Source organism: Scyliorhinus torazame, chromosome 4, assembly GCF_047496885.1.
Source record: "Scyliorhinus torazame isolate Kashiwa2021f chromosome 4, sScyTor2.1, whole genome shotgun sequence".
Taxonomy (NCBI): domain Eukaryota; kingdom Metazoa; phylum Chordata; class Chondrichthyes; order Carcharhiniformes; family Scyliorhinidae; genus Scyliorhinus; species Scyliorhinus torazame.
Window position 1 is genome coordinate 221,047,076 of NC_092710.1, and position 24,346 is coordinate 221,071,421.

General features: G+C 45.5%; 1 protein-coding gene across 2 annotated transcripts in view; it reads left to right on the forward strand.

Moving 5' to 3' along the window:
• Nucleotides 1-24,346, forward strand: part of man1a1 (mannosidase, alpha, class 1A, member 1) — a 591,384-nt gene that overhangs the window by 181,992 nt on the left and 385,046 nt on the right. For both annotated transcript variants that reach the window (XM_072499366.1, XM_072499367.1), the window contains exon 2: nucleotides 12,084-12,180. In XM_072499366.1, coding sequence (XP_072355467.1) covers nucleotides 12,084-12,180 — 97 coding nt within the window. The remainder of the gene's footprint in view (nucleotides 1-12,083; nucleotides 12,181-24,346) is intronic.

Consider the following 24,346-nt stretch of genomic DNA (forward strand, 5'->3'; position numbering starts at 1 on the left):
CTTTATTTTTAAGCAAATGGCCTGTAGTATTTCTTTAACAACTAAATTATTACCTTCTTGACTGGTACTTATCTTAAGGCATAATTTTTGCAACAAGCTTTAATTCCCATGGCCAAACTTCTATGGTTTGAGATAATGAGGAATGATTTGCAGTTTTTCCTTTGAACGATTTCCATAATTGATCCATAAGTAAATCATTTAGAAGTGTTAAATTAAGTAGAGCGAGATAAGTTTCCTTGATACAAGATTTGTACAGTCTTCCCTCTTGAAAAGAGCTAATGTGGTATGACGGTGTCCTTTTTTATGACTTCAGTTCCGTGACAGACATTGACATCTCTATTCCTATTTTTCAAGTTTTAAAAAAAATCAAAAGTTGCAGTTTTGGTGAGACACTGTTGCCTTTTTAGAAACTGACATACCCATCAAATGTGAGTATACGCAGGTGTCTAGGAGTGCTCCTTGGAGCTTGCATTTTAACTTAACAGCAACAATTTCTCGTCATTGGCCAATCAGTTTATTTTATGAAGGAGCACACTGTCAGACATATCAGTTTGTTGAAAAATAAATTCACAACAGACCAGACCACAGCTGAACCTTTGGCTAACATGGCTGGTACTAAAATAGTTATCTCAACACATGACTGCTACATGTGTATATGTTGTATGTGAATAAAAATATGCAATTGATGCACAAAACAAATATTTCTGAACTTTTCACTTGTATCCCTTTTAGTTTAGCAGGAACATAGGAGTAGGCCATTTGGCCCCTTGAGCTTCTTTGCCATTCAACTGCTAGATCATGGCTGATCACCTATCTCAATGCTATTTTCCTACACCATTCACATATACCTTGATAATGCTATTATCTAGTGATCTATCAATCTCTGTCTTGAATATACCGAGGTACTGAGCTTCTGCGGCCCTTCAGAGAATTCCAAAGATTTACAACCCTCTGAGTGAAGACATTCCTCCTCATCTCAGTCCCAAATTGTCTACCTCTTATCCTGAGAGTATGTCCCTTGGTCCTAGAGTGCTAGGCCAGGAGAAACATCCTTCCTGCATCTACCCCATCAAACCTGTCAAGAATCTTGTATGCTTCAATGAGATCACCTCTCATTCTTTTACACTTGAGAGAATAAAGACCCAGTTCCCTCAATCTCTCCTCACAGGACAATTCCGTCATCCCAGGAGTCAGTCTGATGAACCTTTTGCACTCCCTCTATGGCCTGTATATCCTTCCTTACGCAATACTCAGTGCCGTCTCACCAAGATTCTAAACAACCACAGCAAGACTTCTTACTTAAATCCTCCTGCAGTAAAGGTCACCACATTTATCTTCCTAGTTGCTTGTTGCAGCTTCATTTTTGACATTCAGTGACTTATGAACATGGGCGCCCAGATCCTTTCGAACATCAAAATTTAAGAAATACTCTGCACTTGAGTTTTTCCTACCATTCTTCCACATCATATTTCATCTGCCATGTTCTTGCCCACTCACTAACCTGTCTAAATCCCCTTGAAACCTCATTACACCTTCTTCACAACTCACATTTCCACTAGCTTTGGTGTCTTTGGCAAATTTGGAAGTATTGGCACAAAACATGGTGGGAATATAGAACATACAGTGCAGAAGGAGGCCATTCGGCCCATTGAGTCTGCACTGACCCACTTAAGCTCTCACTTCCACCCTATCCCCGTAACCCAATAACCCCTCTTCACCATTTTGGTCACTAACGGCAATCTAGCATGGCCAATCCACCTAACCGGCACATCTTTGGACTGTGGGAGGAAACCTGAGCACCCGGAGGAAACCCACACAGACACTGGGAGAACGTGCAACTCCGCACAAACAGTGGCCCAGCGGGGAATCTAACCTGGGACCCTGGCGCTGTGCTACTAACCACTTGTGCTACTCTGCTGCCCATGAGAAAGAATTTGGTAAATTGTCGTACTCTGGTATTTTTACTTGGGTAGAAATTAGTTAATCTGTCCCTGTGGTATACAGAGATTTTTTTGTTGCATTGGTGAACCACCGTGTTCACTCAACTTCCGACTTCTGTTGTGCTCTTCAGGATTTCAGAAATTGGTGTTATTACTATTCTGTGCAAGTCTGAGTGGTTTTGATTTTGAAATTCATTTGGGTCTTGTCCTACATGCACAACATAATCTATCTTCCTCTCAAAAGCCCAGATCTGGGTTGAATGCTTCTATTTACAGAACAACACTTCAAATAAAGAGAAGTGTACACCTACTTGTATTTTAACGCAATTAAACTACTGTTTGCTAACTTTAGAAAATTAAATTAATGGATGAATTATCAAGATCTGATCATCATGTTCATTCTGATTGAACTGTTTGCTGTTCAGAGGGATTTATGTGATTTTCCATAGAATTCCATAGCAGTATCGCTCATAGCAATAGGATGGGTCAACAGAAGCTTTAATAGACAGTATGCAGAAACAAATTAGGGATTTTGTGAACGAATGACTTAATTACTAGTAAGGATGCTCAAGTGCAATATTGATTTGAGTTTGTTTTTAAAGACCTTGAGCAAGAAAAATGGCGCATATGACTTGTTTTGTCACTTGAACGTCTAAAAAGCTCTCCTGCTACTATCTTAATTTGCAGGCATGAATTGGTATTTTTAAATTGGCTTCTGCATTATTTCTGATGTAAACTCCATTGCTTCTGTGTTGTTCATTTAGCAGAGTTACGTTTGTTCTATATTGGTGACAGAACATTTTAGTCAGTGTGTGGGCAAATCCACAGCTTGATGAAGCCACTTCCAACTTCCGAGTCCAGTCTTGCTGCCATTCTCAAGTCCGTAAATTTTATCTGTCTGCCTGCTTCCCTTTAATTGATGAGCTAAGAAAACCCCCTCTAAGCGATCAGCGTCTTGCCAACGTTTGGATGTTGCACTGTTTTCTCAAGTGCTGGTGGGTAACTCAATCCAATCTTTCACTTTACTACATAGGAAATATTTATTCAAAGATGGTAATAATTTTTTGATATTTCTAGGAATAGCATTCTCTTTCATTCTGTTACTGCTCAAGGACACATCAGGGAGGTTACCTGGATGCTTTGTACCAGGAGTGGGTCACACCTCTATAGACCGGATCTTCTGATTTGGTCAGTGGTCAGGGACAGGAGTGTGTAACTGCGAGTGAGGCAAAGAAGGGGACTTGAGTCGGCAGGAACCTCAACCGTTGCAATTGTCCAATATATTTGAGGTTCATTCAGCTTGTTCGGATTCGAGTGGGGGCTCCAGGGTGGATGACCTGATTGACTATGGCCCTCGTACAGCAAGGCTTTTGAATAGGGGGGAGTAAGAAAGAATGCAATGGTAGTAAGAGCGATATGCTGAGGGGATTGATGTTGTTCTCTGCAGCAAAGCGCGAGAGTCCAGGCGCCTCTGTTTCCTGTCAGGTGCCAGGATTCAGGACATCTGTTCAGGGCTGGTGAGGAACTTGCAATGGGAGGGAGAGGATCCAGTCGTCACGGCCTATGTAGTTGCCAATGACACAGGTAGAACCAGGAAAAAGGTTTTGCATAGTCAGTATGACAAGCTGGGCACAAAATTTGAAATGCACACCCTCAAAGATAGTAATCTCTGGATTATTACCTGAGCCATGTACAAATTGGCGTCGGGCACATAAAATTAGAGAGATGAATTTGTGGCTCAAAGATTGGTGTGGGAGAAGACTGTTCTGGGGTAACTTTGGGACGGTTTGCACGTGAACCGTGCTGTCCTGGTGTTCTAGCAAGCTGCATAACTATGGAAGTAGGGAGGGCTTTAAACTAAATAAACAAGGGATCAGTGGAGAAAAAAATGAGACCAAGTTTTTAATGTGCAAAATGATGAGCCGAGAGTGAGAATAAGGAACAGAGTACCAATCTAAGAGTAAATCAGTAGATAATGCTGATGTGTTAGGCAGGTAGGTTCGATGTGGACTGCACTCGATGCAAGGAAGTTAGAAACAGACATCTAACACTGAAGAAGATCCAACACTGTTTTATTCAACGATAGAACTGATATACATATTCAGCTGTGGGTTGACACTATACTGATCTGACTAGTGACCTTGTAGTAGCCTGAGCAGACTTACTAGCTACTGCATGGTGTTTGTGCTTGCTAGCTCGTGGATCTGACTGTCTCAGTGGCTGGGTCCCGAGAGAGCGGGAAACCTAGTGCTCTCTGCTTTATAGTGGGTCCTGTCTGGTGATTGGCTGCACTGTGTTGTGTGCTTACTGGTCATCCTGTGTGTCAATCACTGCCTGTCTGCATCTCATTATATACTTGAATGGATGTTATGACAAATGCTACATAATGAAAGGCCAAAACTTAAGGATCTGCATCTGAATGTATGTAGCATTCGTAACAAAATATATGAATTAGCAGCACAAATTTTTTTAAATATAAATTTAGTGTACCCAATTAATTTTTTCCAATTAAGGGGCAATTTAGTGTGGCCAATCCACCTATCCTGCACATCTTTGGGTTGTGGGGGCTGATACACCATCAATAACATACGACAAGTGATGAACGTAACTGAGGCTTTAATACACTAAACATCAAACCTCCTGCCTCTGGACCTGAATTGGGTCGGAGGCGGAGACTTGCCACCTTTATACATCAGTCCTAGGGGAGGAGCCACAGGCGGAGCCAGCCTGGACAAGCCCAGGCAGGCACAATACAAGACAATGCCATGCAATGCACTACCATGGTTTACCACATTCGCCCCTTGTTTAAAATAAAGTCCGGCGGGGGTGAAGCGGTCTTAAAGGTCAAGTCTGTCGGGGGCCTTGACCTTCCACTGTGATCGCCTCAGTCCCAGCTGTGGTGTGGGAGCCGGTCGGTCAAGACCTGCGCATCCGGGAGCGTGTTGTCTTCTTCTTCACCCAGATGTTGAGTCGGGGGTGGTGCATGGGCGGGGGTGGTGGTGATGGTCGCCGGTGGGCCTCCGGGTGTTAGTTCGTGAGGGAGGTGGGCAGGGGTGGGGGAAGACAGTGTAGGGTCGGGGGTGGGTGGGGGGGGGGGGGGGGGGTGTATGGGCAGGCTCTCTCACGCTCTCTCACCTGCAGGTGCCAAATCCCGAAGGGAGACCGTGTCCTGCCGCCCGTCCTGGTTTGCCACATGGGCATATTGTGGATTTGCATGGAGGAGCATGACCTTCCCGACGAGGGGGTCAGTTTTATGGCTCCATGTGACAGAGGTCATTGTGGAGGGTCCGAAGTCGGTCTACCTGTGCGCTGGCACATGTACCGCAGGAGAGGGCATCTGGGGGCTTGCTGAGCTTCCCGGGTCGATTCAAGATATCATAGCTGTAGGTGGAGAGCTCGATCCTCCACCTCAGAATCTTGTCATTCTTAATCTTGCCACGGTGTGTTATTGAACGTGAAGGCAATCGACCTTGAGGAGAGTGAATCGCCTGCCGGCCAGGTAGTACCTCCAATGTCTCACAGCTTCTACGTTGGCTTGGGCTTCCTTTTCGACGGAGGAGTGTCGAATTTGAGGCATGGAGGGTACGGGAGAAGAAAGCCACAAACGAGCCTGCCAGCCTGGTTGAGTGTAGCGGCCAGAGCAAAGTCCGACGCATCGCTCTCCACTTGGAATGGGATGGACTTGTCCACAGCGTGCATCGCGGCTTTGGCAATATCTGCCTTGATGCGGTTGAAGGCCAGTCGGGCCTCAGCCGTCAGGAGAAAAACGGTGGATTTGATCAGTGGATGGGCCTTGTCCGCATAGGTGGGGACCCACTGGGCATAGTACGAGAAGAACCCCAGGCATCTCTTCAGGGCCTTGGGGCAGTGGGGGTGGGGGAATTCCAGGAGGGGGCGCATGCGGTCGGGGCCGGGCCTTAGGGCTCTGTGTTCCACGACGTAGCTGAGGATGGCAAGACGGGTTGTGCGGAGGACGCATTTTTCTCTATTATAGGTTGGGTTCATGAATTTAGCGGTGCGAAGGAAGCGCCGGAGGTTCTCGTCATGGTCCTGCTGGTCATGGCCGCAGATGGTGACATTGTCCAAATACGGGAACGTGGCCCGCATCCCGTACTGGTCAACCATTCGGTCCATTTCTCTTTCGTAGACCGAGACCCCGTTTGTGATGCCGAAGGGGACCCTGAGTAAGTGGTAGAGGCGGCCATCTTCCTCGAAGGCAGTGTATTGGAGGTCCTCCGGGCAGATAGGGAGCTGGTGGTACGCGGACTTCAAGTCGACTGTGGAGAAGACTAGATACTGCGCAATCTGATTGACCATGTCAGATATGCGGGGGAGGAGGTACGCGTCGAGCTGCGTGTACCGGTTAACGGTCTGGCTATAATCGATGACTATCCGGTGCTTCTCCCCAGTCTTGATGACCACTTGGGCTCTCCAGGGGCTGTTACTAGCCTCAATGATCCCCTCTCGCAGGAGTCGCTGGCCCTCCAACCTGATAAAGGCCCTGTCCTGGGCACTGTAGCATCTGCTTCTGGTAGCGACGGGCTTATAGTCCGGGGTGAGGTTTGCGAATAGGGAGGGTGGGGCGACCTTAAGGGTCGCGAGGCTACAGACGGTGAGGGGGGGCAGGGGTCCGCCGAGCTTTAAGGTAATGCTCTGGAGATTGCACTGGGAGTTGAGCCCCAGTAATAGGGGGAGGACGTAGAGCCTAAGGTTTGTACTCTACTCCTTGTACAGTAAGGGTCGCGACACAGTTCCCCCAGATTTCTACTGCGTGGGATCCAGAAGCCAGCGAGATTTTCTGGGTCGTGGGTAGGATTGGGAGGGAGCAGCGTCTTACCGTATCTGGATATATGAAGCTGTCTGTGCACCTGGAGTCGAAAAGGCAGGCCATCTTGTGCCCGTTGATCCGGACGGTCATCGTGGACTTCGAGGTGGTGCGGCCGGGACTGGTCGAGTGTGATGGAGGTGATCGGTAGGCCGGTCGGAGGTAGTGGCGGCCAGCGTGTGGTTGGCCGAGCTGGGCTCTTGGGAGGCTGCGGAGTGGTCCCAAGATGAAGACGCCCATGAGTCGCGGGTGGCATTGGCGATGACATCCAAGATGGCGGCCCCCGTGGGTCTCGCGTGGCGGGTGGCAGTGGCGATGGTGTCCAAGATGGCGGCCCCCGTGGGTCGCATGTGGTGACCGAAATTGAAGATGGCGGCGCCCATGGGTCACACATGGTGGGTGGCGCGGCAGCTGTGGGCTGACCTGACTGGCAGCAGGCAGCGCTGCTGGGCCTAGAAGACTTAGGGGGGGATCGGGCCTGGCAGGCTTTTGTAAAATGGCCCTTCTCCCCACAGCCGTTACAAGTTGTGTTCTGTGCCGGGCAGTGTTGTCTGGGGTGATTACCCTGGCCTCCAGCATTGGTGGGCCGCTGCGCGGCGCAGGCTTGCGTTGCGCCCGGGTCGGTTGATGGCTGTGCCCATTAAGCCCACGAGGGTGCCACGCGGTCGGAGGTGTAGGCCCCCATGCTCTGGGAGGCCACCTCCAGCAAGTTGGAGAGTTGTACTGTCTCTGGGAGGCCGAGTGTTCCTCCCTTCTGGTAGTCGCTGGCGGATATAGTTAGAGTACATGCCCGCGACATAAGCGTCCCTGATCAGCAGCTCCGCGTGCTGGGTAGCCGATATCGCCCGGCAGTCACAGTTCCGGCAGAGTATACGCAAGGCATGCAGGAATTCTGTGATGGATTTCCCAGGGCGTTGCTGTCTCGTGGCGAGGAGGTGCCTAGCATACACCTCGTTAACGGATTTCACGTATTGTCCTTTTAGCAGCGTTATTGCCTCCGCGTACGAGGGGGCGTCCCTGATGAGGAGAAAGACTCTTGGGCTCACCCGTGCGTGGAGGATCTGCTGCTTCTGGAGTCTTCGGCGAAGGATGTGAGGTACGCTTCAAAGCAGCTTAGCCAGTGTTCAAAAGTTTCTGTAGCATCGGCTGCCTGTGGGTCCAGCTCCAGCCGATCAGGCTTGAGTGATGAGTTCATCTTTAGGAGTTTAGTGTATTGAATTGATTTGCCATCAATAAACACACGACGAGTGATGAACGTAACTGAGGCTTTAATACACTAAACAGCATGCCTCCTGCCTCTGGACCCGAACTGGGTCGGAGGCGGAGACTTGCTATCTTTATACATAAGTCCGAGGGGAGGAGCCACAGGCGGAGCCAGCCGGGACAAGCCCAGGCATGTAACAACACAATACAATGCCATACGATGCAATACCGTGGTTTACCACCGAGGCAAAACCCATGCAAACATGGGGAGAATGTGCAAACTCGACACGGACAGTGACCCAGAGCCAGGATCGAACCTGGGACCTCGGGGCCGTGAGACTGCAGGGCTAACCCACTGTGCTATCGTGCTGCCCCCAGCAGCACAAATATAAATAAATACAATCTGATAACCATCACAGAGACATGACTGCTGGGTGACATAGATTGGGAACTAATATTGGCATTCGTGACATATAGGAAGGGCAGGAAATTAGGAAAATGTGAATGGTGGCTCTCTTAATTAAGGATAATTTTCACACATTAGAGAGGGATGACCTAAGCTCATTAAACCAGGATGTTGAAGTGATTTGGGGACAGATACAGGCCATCTAACAGCAACCATACAGAAGGGCAAGGCACAAAAGAGGAAATAATGGGCTCTTGTCAGAAAGGTACAGTGATAATTATGGGGGATTTTAATCTATGTCTTGACCGGAAAAATCAGAGTAAATTTGCAAAGGTAACTTGCATGAGGAATTCATAGATTGTTTTTGGGATAGTTTCTTAGAATAGCACATTCTGTAGGCAACCAGAGAGCAGGTTGTACTGGACCTAGTATATTGCAATGTGCTAGATTTAATTAATGACCTCTTAGTGCAGATGCCCATTGGTAGCAGCGATTATAATATGATTTGAGTTTTACATTTGGTTTGAGGGAGAGAAGAATGTGCCTAAGATTAATATTTTAAACTTAAAAAAAAGATCATTGAGGGCATGAACGCACAGCTAGCTAAAGTGATTTGGCAAATTAGGTTAAGGAATTGGCCATTAGTGATGTAGCAGCAGACATTTAAGGGGATATTTCAGAATACACAGAATAGATACATTCCAACAAGCAAGTAAAATTCAAAGGGGAGAACCCACTATCCGTGGACAGAATATAAAAACAAGGTTGATGAGGAAAGAAAAATTAAGAGGACAAGAGAAAGCTAGCTAGAAATAATATGACATATTTTAAGAATATAGATATTTTAAAAAGAAGAGAGTTAAAGTGAAAGTTGGTCTGATAGAAAGCAGGTCTGGGGAATTAATCGGAAAGTAAGGAGATGGCAGAGGAACTGAACAGGTATTTTGCATCAGTCTTTACTATAGAGGCAACACAGGGCAGCAAGGTAGCACAGTGAGTAGCACTGTTGGTTCATAGCTCCAGGGTCCCAGGTTCGATTCCTGGCTTGGGTGCCTGTCTGTGTGGAGTCTGCGCGTTCTCCCTATGTCTGTGGGTTTCCTCCGGGTGCTCCGGTTTCCTCCCACAAGTCGTAAATACGTGCTGCTAGGTAATTTGGACATTCTGAAATTTCCCTCTGTGTACCCGAGCAGGCGCCGGAATGTGGCGACTAGGAGCTTTTCACTAACTTCATTGCAGTGTTAATGTATGCCTACTTGTGAGGATAAAGATTATTAAATTAAAAGGATACAAAGAACATTACAGAAATAGCTTTAAATCAGGAAATGGAAGGGAGGGAATAACTGATTGAGGATCTTGACGCTGGCTCATTGAGTAGCAACCCTAATTGATCCATCGCGTTTTTGATCATCTTGTGCAGCGAGCCTGCTGAGGGTTAATCTTGCCAACCTTACTGTTCAATTCACCCCTGCCACTGCTGACCCTGGGGACTCTGCCAGTGTCTCAGCTCTCTCCACCCTTCTGTCTACACAAGTGACAAGAAATAGTAGCAGATGTGTACTCTATGTCACTTCGAGCTTCTCCTACCATTCAGTACAGTCCTTGCTGATCTTGGGCCTCAACTCCACTTCCCTGCCTGTTCCCCATATCTGTCGATTCCAGCCTTAAATGTATTCAATGATGGAGTATCCACAGCCTTCTGGGTAGAGAATTCCAGAATTCACAACCCTTAGAGTGAAGTAATTTCACTTCACCTAGGTCCAAAATGATCAGCCTATTAGCCTGAGACTTTGCCTCTACGTTTAAATTCCCTGACAAGCAGATACAATCTCTCTGTCCACCCTATCAAGCCTCTTTGGAATTTTGTATGCTTCAATGGGATCGCATCTCATTCTTCTCAACTCCAGAGAAAATAGGCAAAATTTGCTCAGCCTCTCAGAGCCGGACAACTCCCCCATTCCTGGAACCCATTTAGTGAACTTTTACTGCACTGCTTCAAATGCTTGTATATAATTTCTTAAAGTGGAGACCAAACCTGCACACTACAAATTCTTTATTCCTGTACTCCACTCCCCTTGCAATAAAGGCCAACATGGCATTTACCTTCCGAAACTCTTGCTGTACCTGCATTTAACTTTTTGTGTTCCTTGTGTGAGCGTTCCCAAGTATTTTTGAACATTCATACTTAACAAGTTTCTCATTTGTATTCACCACTTCTAATATTCCTTTAACCAAAGTGAACAACTTCATATCAAGAGTTTTTCCTCTGCTCAGCCTGCTGAGTTTTTTCAGTATTTTCTGTTTTTGTAAACTTTCCCTCGTCTTTCTTGACCTATCTGGATCCTATGACATAGTTGGCCACACTATCCTTCTCCAGTGCCATTCAACCAGGTAGGACTGCACTCACCTGGTTCAATTCTCATCTAACTGATTGTAGCCAGAGATTAATTCGCAATGGCTTTGTTTTCCATTCCAACCCTGTTACCGTGACCTCCAAGAATCTCTCAATGGCTCCCTTGATGCCCCTGTGAAGCACCTTGGAATATTTTATTACATGAAAGGTGCTATAAAAATAAACATTTGTTAAGGCTCTCCCCTGCCACCCAATCACGCATCTTATGTTGTTTTCCCTTAATCCAGCTTTATTTTATTTAGCCATACCTGAAGGAAGGAAGTCTCATTACAACTTGCATTGCATTTTGTCTTTGGTATTCTTATGAAAATTCCAGAATTGCTCCTTGCTATGAAGTTTGTATCTGTCTTTGCCACACCTGGCACAATGGTGCCAACAGAATACAGAACCAAAAATTTGTAGTGCATCCAGTTATCAAGAAGATCTCTCCCTCTCTGTGATCCCCAGCACTGAGAATCACAGAATTGTTATGGTGCAGAACGAGGCCATTTGGCCCATCATGCCTGCACTTGCTCCCCAAACAAGCATCATGAATTGGCATAATTCCCCTGCCTTTTCCCTGTACCCTTGCACATTGTTTCTATTCAGATTCAAGTAATCATCTCATGCCCGCTTGAAATGCCCCGATTAAACCTGCCTCCATCGCACTTCCAGGACAAGTTGCAATTTTGGCATTGCCATCAGATCCAAATTTCCCACTGAATCTCCCGCCATCATAAACTGGACATTCTTCTGTTATTTCATTGTTGCTGGTCAATATCCAAGAAATATATACCTCCTTTTTATGGGAGAAGGATTTTAGCGGATCAAGGAATGGGCATTGTCACCTTGTGTTCGAGGTGGACAATTGGCAGCTTATTTGCATTAGAGAACAAATAGAAAAAGCTGTGTTTTGATTATCTGAATTTGTTTATTATTGCTGCAAATGTCCTATCTCGTAGTCTGATATTCACTTTCTCCTCTGCGTTTGCCATGCAGTTTAAAGTTGGTGAGAAGTCATTTCAGCCTTTTTATTTTAAAACTCGCATATAGTAGATGTTTCTTTAATTTAAAAATGGGGAAAAAATAAGTGTTAACTATGTCAAGAATTATTCCATTTCTAGAGCTAGAATTCTACTTTTTATCCTTTTCTAAGAGTAATCTTTCTTAATGTTCATCTAAACATGCTTTGATTTATTGTGTGGAGAAAAAATTATTGGCCCAGAAATTTCAGTGGATGGTTCTTCTATGTTTTGTACGATAATTTGGTTGAAACCTGTTTGCACTGGAATTTATCAGGCATTCCATTATGTTTTGTAGATGATGAAACATGCTTGGGAAAATTACAAACGTTACGCATGGGGATCAAATGAATTGAAGCCTTTATCTAAAAGACACCATTCTAGTAGTCTATTTGGTAAGTATTTTACAGTACTACTTAATATGGGGTACTGAAAGCTGTACAGAGATTATACATATTTTTTACCTGTATAAAAAATATGCATTTGACAAAAAACTATTAAGTGCAAGTTGATGGGGTTGAAAAACACCTCAATGTTTATTCTGCATAAACAGTGCAGGAATGACCTCATTAGATCTGTTTCCATAGATTTGCATAATGCAATTACGCAGTGTGGCTTGACTGTTTAAGCATTCTGTTCTGGCATTTGCGCAATATCTACTGTAAAAGGCTGAATAGGTGGCAACCAATACAACAGCAGCAGAAATAATGCACATTTAAATCATGTCATAAACACATTATATTTCAGAGAGAAGAAAAACTATAGCACTTTTTGCAAACTCTGATACGGTTTTAAGTGCCCAAATATTTTCTGCCTTTATATATTAATATTCCTTCATCGTACTGGTGCATTATGCTATATTTGTGGGGTTTTTCTACATCAAAACCTATGCATACAACAGTGCATTTCAACAATATATTGTTATTTCTGTTAACTTACACACAATGGAATTGTTTAAAGGATGTTTTGTACATGCATTTTACAAATATCTGGATGTGATTAAAAAATTACAGCAATGTTTTAAAGATTGGCTGGAACCATTAATCACGTGGGCTAACTGGGAGTGTCGTGAAAAGGATCTTTCACAACCGTGGGACATCTCAAAGCACTTATCAGCCAATGAAATACTTTGTGAAGTATCATCGTTGTTCTATTGTAGCAAACATGGGGACCAATCTCTGCCAATAGCAATGTGATAATAACTAGATAATTTGTTTGTGTTGTTGATTGAGGGATAAGTATTGGCCCGGATGTCAGTGAAAAATCACGCTGCTCTTCAAGTAATGTCCCGGGATTATTTATGTCTACCTGAGAGAGCATACAGCCTGCACTGAATTGTCAGCTTTGATTTTTGTGTTCAAGTCCTGAAATGGATCCTGAACCTACTTCGAACTTCGAGTCAGGATTGCTACTGATTCTGTAGCTGAATTATGTTGATTACTTTTCGTAACTTTTATTGGACCATCTTGCCTTTCGCTAATGTCATAATGTAATGTTAGACTTTTCATTTAGATTTTTGGGATTTCAAATTTTGTCATCTGCCGTCACGGGATTCAAACCCGGGTTCCCAGAGCATTACTCTGGGTCTGTGGATTACTAGTCCAGTGAAAGTACCATTATGCCACTGCCTCCCTGCAGATTCTCAGTTCCTCCTTCTGCAAAATATTTGAGTGTTCCAAACATGTGGGGTTTTTTTGACGTAGCATTTAAGTGATTAGGGACCCTGGGTTCTGCAACTTAATGCTGGGGCTTTGCGCTAGTTAGTTTGCGAGATTTTATCCTTGTACATCGTTTGCCCATTTTAAAATTCTGGTGTGGGCTGCTGCTGCTTTTGAGCTTATTGTATCTACAATGTGCATTATGAGTCATTTAACAATATGAAAGCAAAATACTGCTGAAAATCAGGAATAAAGACAGAAAATGCTGTACATACTCCGGTCATGTTGCCTCTGTGGAGGAAGGAACACGTTTCACATTTTGATGTAGTTTCATGCTTTGATTTTCTTTTTGCAGTTTAAGCCAGCAACCAGTTTCAGAATTTCTTAAGAATGGCTCAGTTGGTGCCACACCAACTGACTTGTTCTATGTCAGGTTGTGTCTTACTGATCCCCATTAGCAATAGAACCTTACAGGAACTATGAGAATCACTCAAAAGAAAAGCTTGACCTCCAGAATGTACAGATCTGATTTACCCCTGTGCTGCCTCAGTTTAAGATCTCCAAAAAGGTACAGAAAGTAAACTGCAATCATCAACACCTTGCTGGGTACTTCTGACAAGAGATGTGGCCAGAGGTCTAACAGAGCCCTGCCCTGTGTAAGCTTCTTTCAGTTGCATGCGCATCATTGCTTGCAAGTTCCTCCAGTGTTGATCACTAGGGCACAACCCATACTCCAGGGGTGACTTTTGCATTTTGTAGAGCGATGCTGATTCCTGTATGGTACCTAGCGGCAGTCAAGTTATTGTATTTTCATGTGGAATATAGAATGGGGATTTGTGAGTTGTATTTAGCAACAGCTTCAACCAACAGATAAGCAGCTTAACAAATGCCTTGACGTCCCTTTATTAATGGATATAATTGCCTTTTGAACTCCAAGTCTTTTAAATCTGTATTTAATTTAGGAGTGTCATGTTAGGTGCACTGGTCTAATACTGGCTTCAACGATGCAGCGTAGATCAGAAAGATACTCCAGACCTTGAAGTTAGTTCAATCAGGTTTCTTGAACTAATAGCACAGTTAGCACAGTTCTCTGTGAGTTCGACTCTCTGCTAACTTAAGTGTGGTTACTCTGTCTGACTGAACCAGACTAGCTCTTGCGTGGTGGTGTGAGATTGTAACAACACCCTTGACTGACTCTCTAGATGTACATCAGTGGAAAGAGGTGGAGTGTAAGTAAGTGCCTTGTATCTTTTATAGTCAGACCCCACCCCTGAGTGTCCTGCCTGCCTATTGGTCATATCCTGTTCTCTTTGTCCATTAGCTGCTTGTCTGTATATCATTGTGTGTGTCTGCATATCATGACAAGGAGGAAGTGGTTGCAATAAAAAATACGTTTAGGGAATTTTTTGAAATAATATTGACCAAGTCAGATTGAAAATGTCTTCAATGCTCTGCAGCTCATTTTTAAGTGCCGCACTGAGATGCAATTGCTGATAGAGTCATAGTGGTTTCTATGAAACCGGCTCTTCGGCCCAACTTGTCCATGCTGCCCAGTTTTTACCACTTAGCTAGTCCCAATTGCCCGCATTTGGCCCGTATCCCTCGATACCCATCTTTCCCATATAACTGTCTAAATGCTTTTTAAAAGACAAAATTGTACCCGCCTCTAGTACTGCCTCTGGCAGCTCGTTCCAGACACTCACCACCCTCTGTGAAAAAGTTGCCCCTCTGGACCCTTTTGTATCTCTTCTCTCCCTCCTCCTCACCGTAAACCTATGCCCTCTAGTTTTAGACTCCCTGACCTTTGGGAGAAGATGTTGACTATTTACCTTATCTATGCCGCTCGTTATTTTATAGACCTCTATAAGATCACCTCTAAACCTTCTACAGCAGGGGAAAAACGTCCCAGTCTATCCAGCTTCTCCTTATAACTCAGACCATCAAGTCCCGGTAGCATCCTTGTAAATCTCTTCTGCACTCTTTCTAGTTTAATAATATATTTTTCTATAATGGGGTGACCAGAAATGTACACAGTATTCCACGTGTGGCCTTACTAATGTCTTGTACAATTTCAATTCCTGTATTCATTGTTTTGACCAGTGAAACCGAGCATGCTGGATGCCTTCACCACCTTGTCCACCTATGACTCCACTTTCAAGGAGCTATGAACCTGTACTCAAACTCATTGTTCTATAACTCTCCCCAACTCCCTACCATTAACTGATTGGTCCTGCCCCCGATTCGATCTACCAAAATGCATCACCTCACATTTATCTAAATTAAACTCCATCTGCCATTCATCGGCCCTCTGGCCCAATTGATCAAGATCCCATTGCAATCCTAGATAACCTTCTTCACTGTCCACTATGCCACCAATCTTGGTGTCGTCTTCAAACTTACTAACCATGCCTCCTAAATTCTCATCCAAATCATTTATACAAATAACAAATAACAGTGGACCCAGCACTGCTGGTCACATGCCTCCAGTTTGAAAAACAATCCTCTACAACCGCCCTTTGTCTTCTGTCGTCAAACCAGTTTTGTACCCAATTGGCTACCTCACCTGGATCCTGTGCGATTGAACCTTATGAAACAACCTACTATGTGGAACCTTGTCAAAGGCCTTGCTAAAGTCCATGTAGACAACGTCAACTGCACTGCCCTCATCTACCTTCTTGGTTACCCCTTCAAATAACTCAATCAAATTCGTGAGACATGATTTTCCACTCAAAGCTATGCTGACTGTCCCTAATCAGTCCTTCCCTCTCTAAATGCCTGTAGATCCCATCTCTCAGAATACTTTCTGCAACTTACCCACCACAGACGTTAGGCTCACTGGTCTGTAGATTCCAGGCTTTTCCCTGCGTTCCTCCTTAAACAAAGGCACAACATTTGCTACCCTCCAATCTTCCGGAACCTCACCTGTGGCTGTCGACGATTCAGATATTTCCTCCCTAGCCTCCCACAACATCTTGGGATACATTGCATCAGATCCTGGAGTTTAGCTACCTTGATGTGCTTTAAGTCTTCCAGCACCTCCTTCTCTGTAATATTTATACTCAAGACATTGCTATTTATTTCCCCAAAGTTCCCTAACATCCATGCCTTTCTCAATAATAAATATACCGATGAGAAATATTAATTTAGGGTCTCGCCCATCTCTTGTGGATCTGCACAAAGATGACTTTGTGCATCCTTAAGAGGCCCTATTCTCTCCCTTGTTACTCTTTTGTCTTTGTAGAAGCTCTTTAGGTTCTCCTTTGCCTTGTCTGCCAAAGTAGGAAGTCTTACAACAAGTTAAATAGTAAGAAGTCTTACAACACCAGGTTAAAGTCCAACAGGTTTGTTTCAAACACTAGCTTTCGGAGCACTGCTCCTTCCTCAGGTGAATGGAGAGCAGAAACTTATAGCCAAGTTCCACACACATGAGTGCGGCCTCAACCACTACCTGGGATTCATGTCTCATTACATTCACCCCCCCACCATCTGGCCTGGGTTTGCGAAATCCTACCAACTGTCCTGGCTTGACACAATTCACACCTCTTTAACCTGGGGTTACCCCTCTCTCTGGATCTGTAAACACTTAATTAACTGCTAATGCTCGCATTCTAAGCATTGTCTGGCATCTTTGAATTTGTCTATATATATATATGTTTCTGGAACATACCTCTTCATTCACCTGAGGAAGGAGCAGCGCTCCGAAAGCTAGTGACATCGAAACAAACCTGTTGGACTTTAACCTGGTGGTGTAAGACTTCTTACTGTGCTCACCCCAGTCCAATGCCGGCATCTCCACAAGTTAAAGTGCAACAGATTTATTTGGAATCACTAGCTTTCAGAGCGCAGCTCCTTCATCAGGTAAGTAAAGAGGTGGATTCCACAAACACAGATATAGACAAAGTAAATGATGCAAGATGATACTTTGAATGTGAGTCTTTGCAGGTAATTAAATCCTTACAGGTCCAGACGTTGCGACTGGAGAGAGGTGTGAATTGTCTCAAACCAGGACAGTTGGTAGGATTTTGCAAGCCGAGGCTAGATGGTGGGGGGTGAATGTAATGCAGCATGAATCCAAGGTCCTGTTTGAGGCCGTACTCATGCGTGCGGAAATGGCTATCAGTTTCTGCTCAGCGATTCTGCGTTGTCGTGCCTCCTGAAGGCCACATCCATCTTATCTGCCAAAGCAATCTTATGTCCCCTTTTTGCCCTCCAACAACCTCTATACCCTTCAAGGGATCCACTTGATCCCAGCTGCCTATTCATGCCATAGGCCTCGTTCTTCTTTTTGACCAGGGCCTCAATATCCCGAGACACCCTACTTCTACCAGCCTTGCTCTTCACTCTAAAAGGAATGTGCTTACCTTGAACCTTGGTTAACACACTTTTGAAAGCATCCCACTTACTAGCCGTCCCTTTGCCTGCCAACAGACTCTCCCAATCAACTTTTGAAAGTTCCTGTCTAATACCATCAAAATTAGCCCCCCAATTTCAAATTTTAACTTTTGGACTTGGTTGTACAGAACTTGTGTTGCTGAAAAAAAGAGTCACGCTGTCAAAGCTTTTCACTATGGACTCATCAGGACCGATTCGCAAGAGTACCAAATCGCAAAGGGAACAACAATTTATACAAAATAAAATATAAATTGTTCCCTTTGAGATTTTGTATCATTACGAATCTGTCCTGATGAGTGCAAGACGAAAAGCTTCAACTGCATGTATCTTTTTTCAGCACTACTAATGTTAGTTTGTGTAAAGTAAAGGGAATATTTTGAAATTTACCAATCCTGGGAGTATCCTCACTTTAGCCTCCGCAGCACGGTAGCATTGTGGATAGCACAATTGCTTCACAGCTCCAGGGTCCCAGGTTCGATTCCGGCTTGGGTCACTGTCTGTGCGGAGTCTGCACATCCTCCCCGTGTGTGCGTGGGTTTCCTCCGGGTGCTCTGGTTTCCTCCCACAGTCCAAAGATGTGCAGGTTAGGTGGATTGGCCATGATAAATTGCCCTTAGTGTCCAAAATTGCCCTTAGTGTTGGGTGGGGTTACTGGGTTATGGGGACAGGGTGGAGGTGTGGACCTTGGGTAGGGTGCTCTTTCCAAGAGCCGGTGCAGACCCGATGGGCCGAATGGCCTCCTTCTGCACTGTAAATTCTATGATATGATCTATGATATGATAAACTTCAAACCACCCCCATCCTGTTCATCACCAAAATTGTCAGCTTCCACTTCAAATATTCTCCATCACCATCTTTGTCTTAACCTCTTCACTTCATTCACATCTTTGTGATTTTCAGGCTTGATTTGAACAAGTCATTTCTTAAAATTTCAGCAATGGGGGCATTGGGAGTGATGTCATTGATTTGGAGGGAATTCAAAGGAATGTGATGACATTACTTGGCAACACTGGAATTTCTATGTTTGTACGTTTTGACTCCTATATTAATTTGAATACTTCAAAAAGTAAATTCTAAAATACTTCAAATATTGTTCAGATCAGTATTCTTTTATCTCAGAACATAAGAACTAAGAGCAGGAGTAGGCTATCTGGCCCTTTGAGCCTGCTCTGCCATTCAATAGGATCATGGATGATCTTTTTGTGGACTCAGCTCCACTTACCCGCCCCCTCACCATAACCCTTAATTCCTTTACTGTTCAAAAATCTATCTATCTTTGCCTGAAGAACATTCAACAAGATAGCCTCAACTGCTTCACTGGGGAGGGAATGAAATGAAAAATGAAATGAAAATCGCTTATTGTCACAAGTAGGCTTCAAGTGAAGTTACTGTGAAAAGCCCCTCGTCGCCACATTCCGGCGCCTGTTCGGGGAGGCTGGTAAGGGAATTGAGCCGTGCTGCTGGCCTGCCTTGGTCTGCTTTAAAAGCCAGCGATTTAGCCCAGTGTGCTAATCCAGCCCCTTCCACAGATTCACAGATTTCTTTGTTGATTGTGCAAATGTTTCTAATTCCTGGTCCATCAGTTTGGCAAATTGATTCTTTGGAATGTGAAAGCATGTTGATGAACCCTGCAAATCTATTCTGATACAACTAAAAAAGAGGGCCAGTTACTTGAAGATATCAGTGCCCAGCTATGATAGCTTGAACACAAGAGTTTACATATTGTGATTGTTCTTTATTGCTACGACTGGGGAAGTAGTTATAGTCAATCCATTAAGCAGCTTCAGTGGACAGAGTGAATCATTGTGATGCCACTGGGTACAGATTTCTCAGGGCAGATGTTCAGTATATGGGCAGTGGCCAGACTTGGTCACATCACAGGTTACAATTTGAGCTGTTCCTCATGTTCCACTTGTGCAGCAAGTGGCCACATTTTCTCTGGTTGAGGTATGTCCAAATATTCAGTGGCAGGTTGAAACCACTCTGGTCAGTTACAAGGTTGCAGTTGGTGATGTTCGCAGTCAGCCAGGAGGTGGCCCATCACGAGCTGGGGTTATCGTTGGTTTGTAGGATGTGGAATGTGTTCCAGTCGGCACTCCAGGATTTCAGACACAATTTTTTGGGTCTTTTGCCAATAGGAGTGTCAATGGGACTGCTTTGTGAGCTGTCGGCCAGTGGTGTTCTTTGAGGAGGCTGTTTTACTGCCGACATCAGGAGGTTCAATATGCATTCGCACATTATGAATTAACTGCTTAAGTAGTTCACCATAATGACATTTTCAAATTGTACACCTTCATTGTAACCAACATTAAATTAATTTGATTTTTAAATGCACTTAATGAAAAAAAAATTAAAATACGATTTTAAAAGTGACTCTGATACATAACGTCTGGAAAGTATTTTGCTCCTTTGTTGAGGCTGCAGGTGGGTGTGGAAGAAAAATAGTGTGAAAATAGTATGACTTTCTGTCGAGGCTTGATAACAGGATAACATTGAAGCTGAACTCCAGGTTGGCTCATGGGATTAGAATGCAATCTTTTAGCAAATTCTAAATGTAAGAAAAATAGCCACTGGGATAGTTCTCAGAAATGTTATGCTTCGTCAACCTTATCTATGGCCTTGAAATCTATGTTTTTGAAAATGAGACAAGGCAGTGTTCAAAGTTTAATCCTGAAGATTTATTAGCAGTTGAGCAGCTCTGAAAATATCTGTGATAAAAAAAATTAAGCCTGTAGCCAGGAAACATTGAACCTGAATTTTTGTGCTAAACTGCCACAAGCGTTTTCAGAGAATCTGATTTTAAATCCGTCTATTACCTATTGCTATTTTGACAATCAATATTGTATTTAAAATGAAGATCTGATGGGTGATTAGATTGTGCCTTGCCTTTGCCCAGGATCTGGTTTTGAATACTTCCCAGGTTACAGGTTCAAATGCAAAATGAAACTGGGCAGTCTCGGACCAATTGTTCCAGCAACTATAATAGAACCCGGATTGGCATCATATTCCTAAATTCAATCTGGAGGTTGTTGATAAATCGCTATGGATAATTGAAGACTGCATCAGTGCAGATTTTGAAGTTTACCTTCTGGTGTTCAGGCACAAAGTGGGTGCTCTGTGTGTGTTTAGAAGAAGGGGAGAATTCAGAACAACTTATATTTACATAGTGCTTTTAATGCAATGAAATGTGCCAACGTGCATTACAACAACATCATAAAGCAAAGCATGAGACTAAGGCACTGTTTCATGCCCAGATGTCCATCCTTGGCCTGCTGCAATGCTCCAGTGAAGCCCAGCGCAAACTGGAAAAAGGACACCTAATCTTCCAATTAGTCACGTTACAGCCTTCTGGACTCAACATTGAGTTCAGCAACTTTAGGCTGTGAACTTTCCCCTCCAAATTGACGCCCCACCTCTCCCCCACATAGTCACTGTCCCGTGTTCAGTTTTGCTCCCAATGAGCACTGGCCTCTTTTCCTATTAACACATTCTGCTGTGAGCCTATGTGATGAGTAGTCGCACACCAGGTGGCTCTCCTCCATCATACAGAATAGCATACACTTTTGACTGAATTTAGCCCACCAAATTATACTAAACCCCCCCCCCCCCCCTCCCCCCAACAGAGGTCCCCAGCCACCTACAAGAGAGGGAGACTGGCCCAGGCGATGAATGGACGTCGCTCCTCACCAGGGAACTGAAAGACATGAGACATGATATTAAGGCTGAAATAAAGGTGGCAGTCAAGGATGCAGTGGCGGAGGTGCTGGCCACCATACAGGTGGCTCTCGATAGTATGGGAAAGTGATTGAAGGCCCAGGGGAGCACGATAAAGGAGCTGAAAAAAGCATACTCGGGCCAGAGCGACTGATTTTTCGCCCTGGAGGCTGAAATCAAGATGTTGGTGACGACCCAGGGGAGTCTGAAAGGAAAGGTGGAGGACCAAGAAAATCGAGGCGCCAGAACGTCAGAATGCTGGACCTGCCAGATGGAATCGAGGACAGGGACCTGACCAACTACATGGTCCAAATGCTGGGCAACCTAGCGGGGAGAGACCGCTTCCCCAAGCCGCTGGAGATCGACAGGGCACACAGGTCACTCTGGCTAAACCCAAAGCGGGGGAGCAGGCAAGAATGGTCATTGCCAAGCTGCACAGATACCAAGACCGGGAAAGGATTTTTCACTGGGCCAGACAGACAAAGGCTTGCAACTGGGAGGAATACAAAATCAGTCTAGCAGCACATTGGGGCGGGACCTGGCAAAACCCAGTGCAGAATTTAATTGGGCAAAAATCAGTCCTACACAAAAAGAAAATTAAGTTTGGGATGCTGTACCCAGCCAGACTCAGGGTAACATGTCAGAGAAAGTAACATTATCGCCACTGCAGAAGTAGACAAGTTCATCCAAAAGAACGGTCTAGACAGAAAGCAAGTAAGGCAGTGATAAAGAAGGCAATGAGGGGGCAGAGGAAAACCAACGGACAATTTTGCGAGGGACTGCATCGCCTCATTATGAACAGGAGAACCAGTTCGTAGAAAGGAGGGGGCAAGTTCACCAGAGCGCAGGAGAGGGTGGGGAGGAGATAGAGGGGACATCAGCAGAGTGGACGGAGGAGGGGGCCACCACAGTAGCGGGAAAGCTAGCGCCAGGAAGTATGTGTGAGAGGGGGGGTGCCGCAACGCATCTCCCACTGGGGAGAGAGCGTCTGGTGGGGGGGGGGGGGGGAAGAGGAGCACAACACCAAGGGGGAGGAAAATAGAAAAAAGGGGGTATGGGGGGGGCAGCAAGAGAGGGGAGGAGAAACGGAAACCGCAGAGGGAACTAAACAACGGTAGAAGGGGAAGGGCTCCAAACTGGCCTTAGCAGGTCACCCTCAGGAACGTGGAACCAGCTGACACCGCAAGTCGCCACTTTGGAGGTTCCTGAACAAAGGGAAACCTGGGAGTGCTGGAGTTCACCCATTTGGCATACACATAGTTGGCTGCCATATTGGGTGGCCCCTGGACAAAGGGAAACCCTGGAGCGCAGAGACCTGACCTCATGGTGAGTACAATGACTGCGGCCATCTTGGACAGCCCCCTAACAAAGGGAAACCTCAGTGCAGGGCCACATCCACCAGGTAAGTATGGTTTATCCTGCAGGAATAGGATGGACAAAAAAACCCATCAGGATAGTCACCTGGAACGTCGGGGGACTTAAAAAATATATATATTTTTATTCAAATTTTTAACATACTTTCAACCAACAGAAATAAGAAAAAACAAACAACACATAAATAAACATCTTATAGCTATGTCACATATTCCCCCAATATAAAAGCCCCCCATTAAACGATAATATACACAGTAGTAAACACAAAGTACCCCCCCCCCCCGGGTTGCTGCTGCTGCTGTCCACGTCCTAACGCTCCGCTAGAAAGTCTAGGAACGGTTGCCACCGCCTGAAGAACCCTTGCACAGATCCTCTTAAGGCAAATTTTACCCTCTCCAGTTTATTGAACCCTGCCATGTCGCTGATCGAGGCTTCCACGCTTGGGGGCCTCACCTCCTTCCACTGTGCAGAATCGTCCGCCGGGCTACCAGGGACGCAAAGGCTAACATACCGGCCTCTTTCGCCTCCTGCACTCCCGGCTCGTCCGATACCCCAAATAGTGCAAGCCCCCAACTCGGCTTAACCCGGGTGTTTACCACCTGAGACACCGCCCTCGCAACGCTCCTCCAGTACCCATCCAGCGCTGGGCACGCCTAGTACATGTGGGCATGATTTGCTGGGCTCCCGAACACCGAACACACCTGTCCTCTACTCCAAAAAACCGACTCAGCCTTGCTCCAGTCATGTGCGCCCTGTGCAGAACCTTAAATTGTATCAGGCTAAGCCTGGCGCAAGAGGAGGAAGAATTTACCCTACCCAGGGCGTCCGCCCACGTATCCTCGTCCATCTCCTCCCCCAGCTCCTCCTCCCATTTACCTTTCAGCTCCTCCACCGAGGCCTCCTCCTCCTCCTGCATCTCCTGGTAGATCGCCGAGACCTTGCCTTCTCCAACCCACACCCCCGAGAGCACCCTATCCTGGATCCTACGTGCTGGCAGCAGCGGGAATTCCCTCACCTGCCGTCTTACAAACGCCCTTACCTGCATGTACCTGGAGGCATTTCCAGGGGGAGCCCAAATTTTTCCTCCAACGCCCAAGGCTCATCTATAAACCGGTCTCCCATCCTTCTAATATCTGCCCTGTGCCAGCTCAGGAACCCCCATTCATTCTCCCCGGGACAAACCAATGGTTCTCTTGGATCGGGGACCACACCGAAGCCTCTGCCTCCCTCCCTGTGGTGTCTCCACTGCCCCCAAATTTTGAGGGTCGCCGCCACCACTGGACTTGTGTACCTTAATGGCGGGAGCGGCAGCGGTGCCGTCACCAGCGCTCTCAGTCTCGTGCCCACACAGGACGCCATCTCCAGCCTCTTCCACGCCGCCCCCTCCCCCTCCATTACGCACTTGCGTATCATCGCCACATTG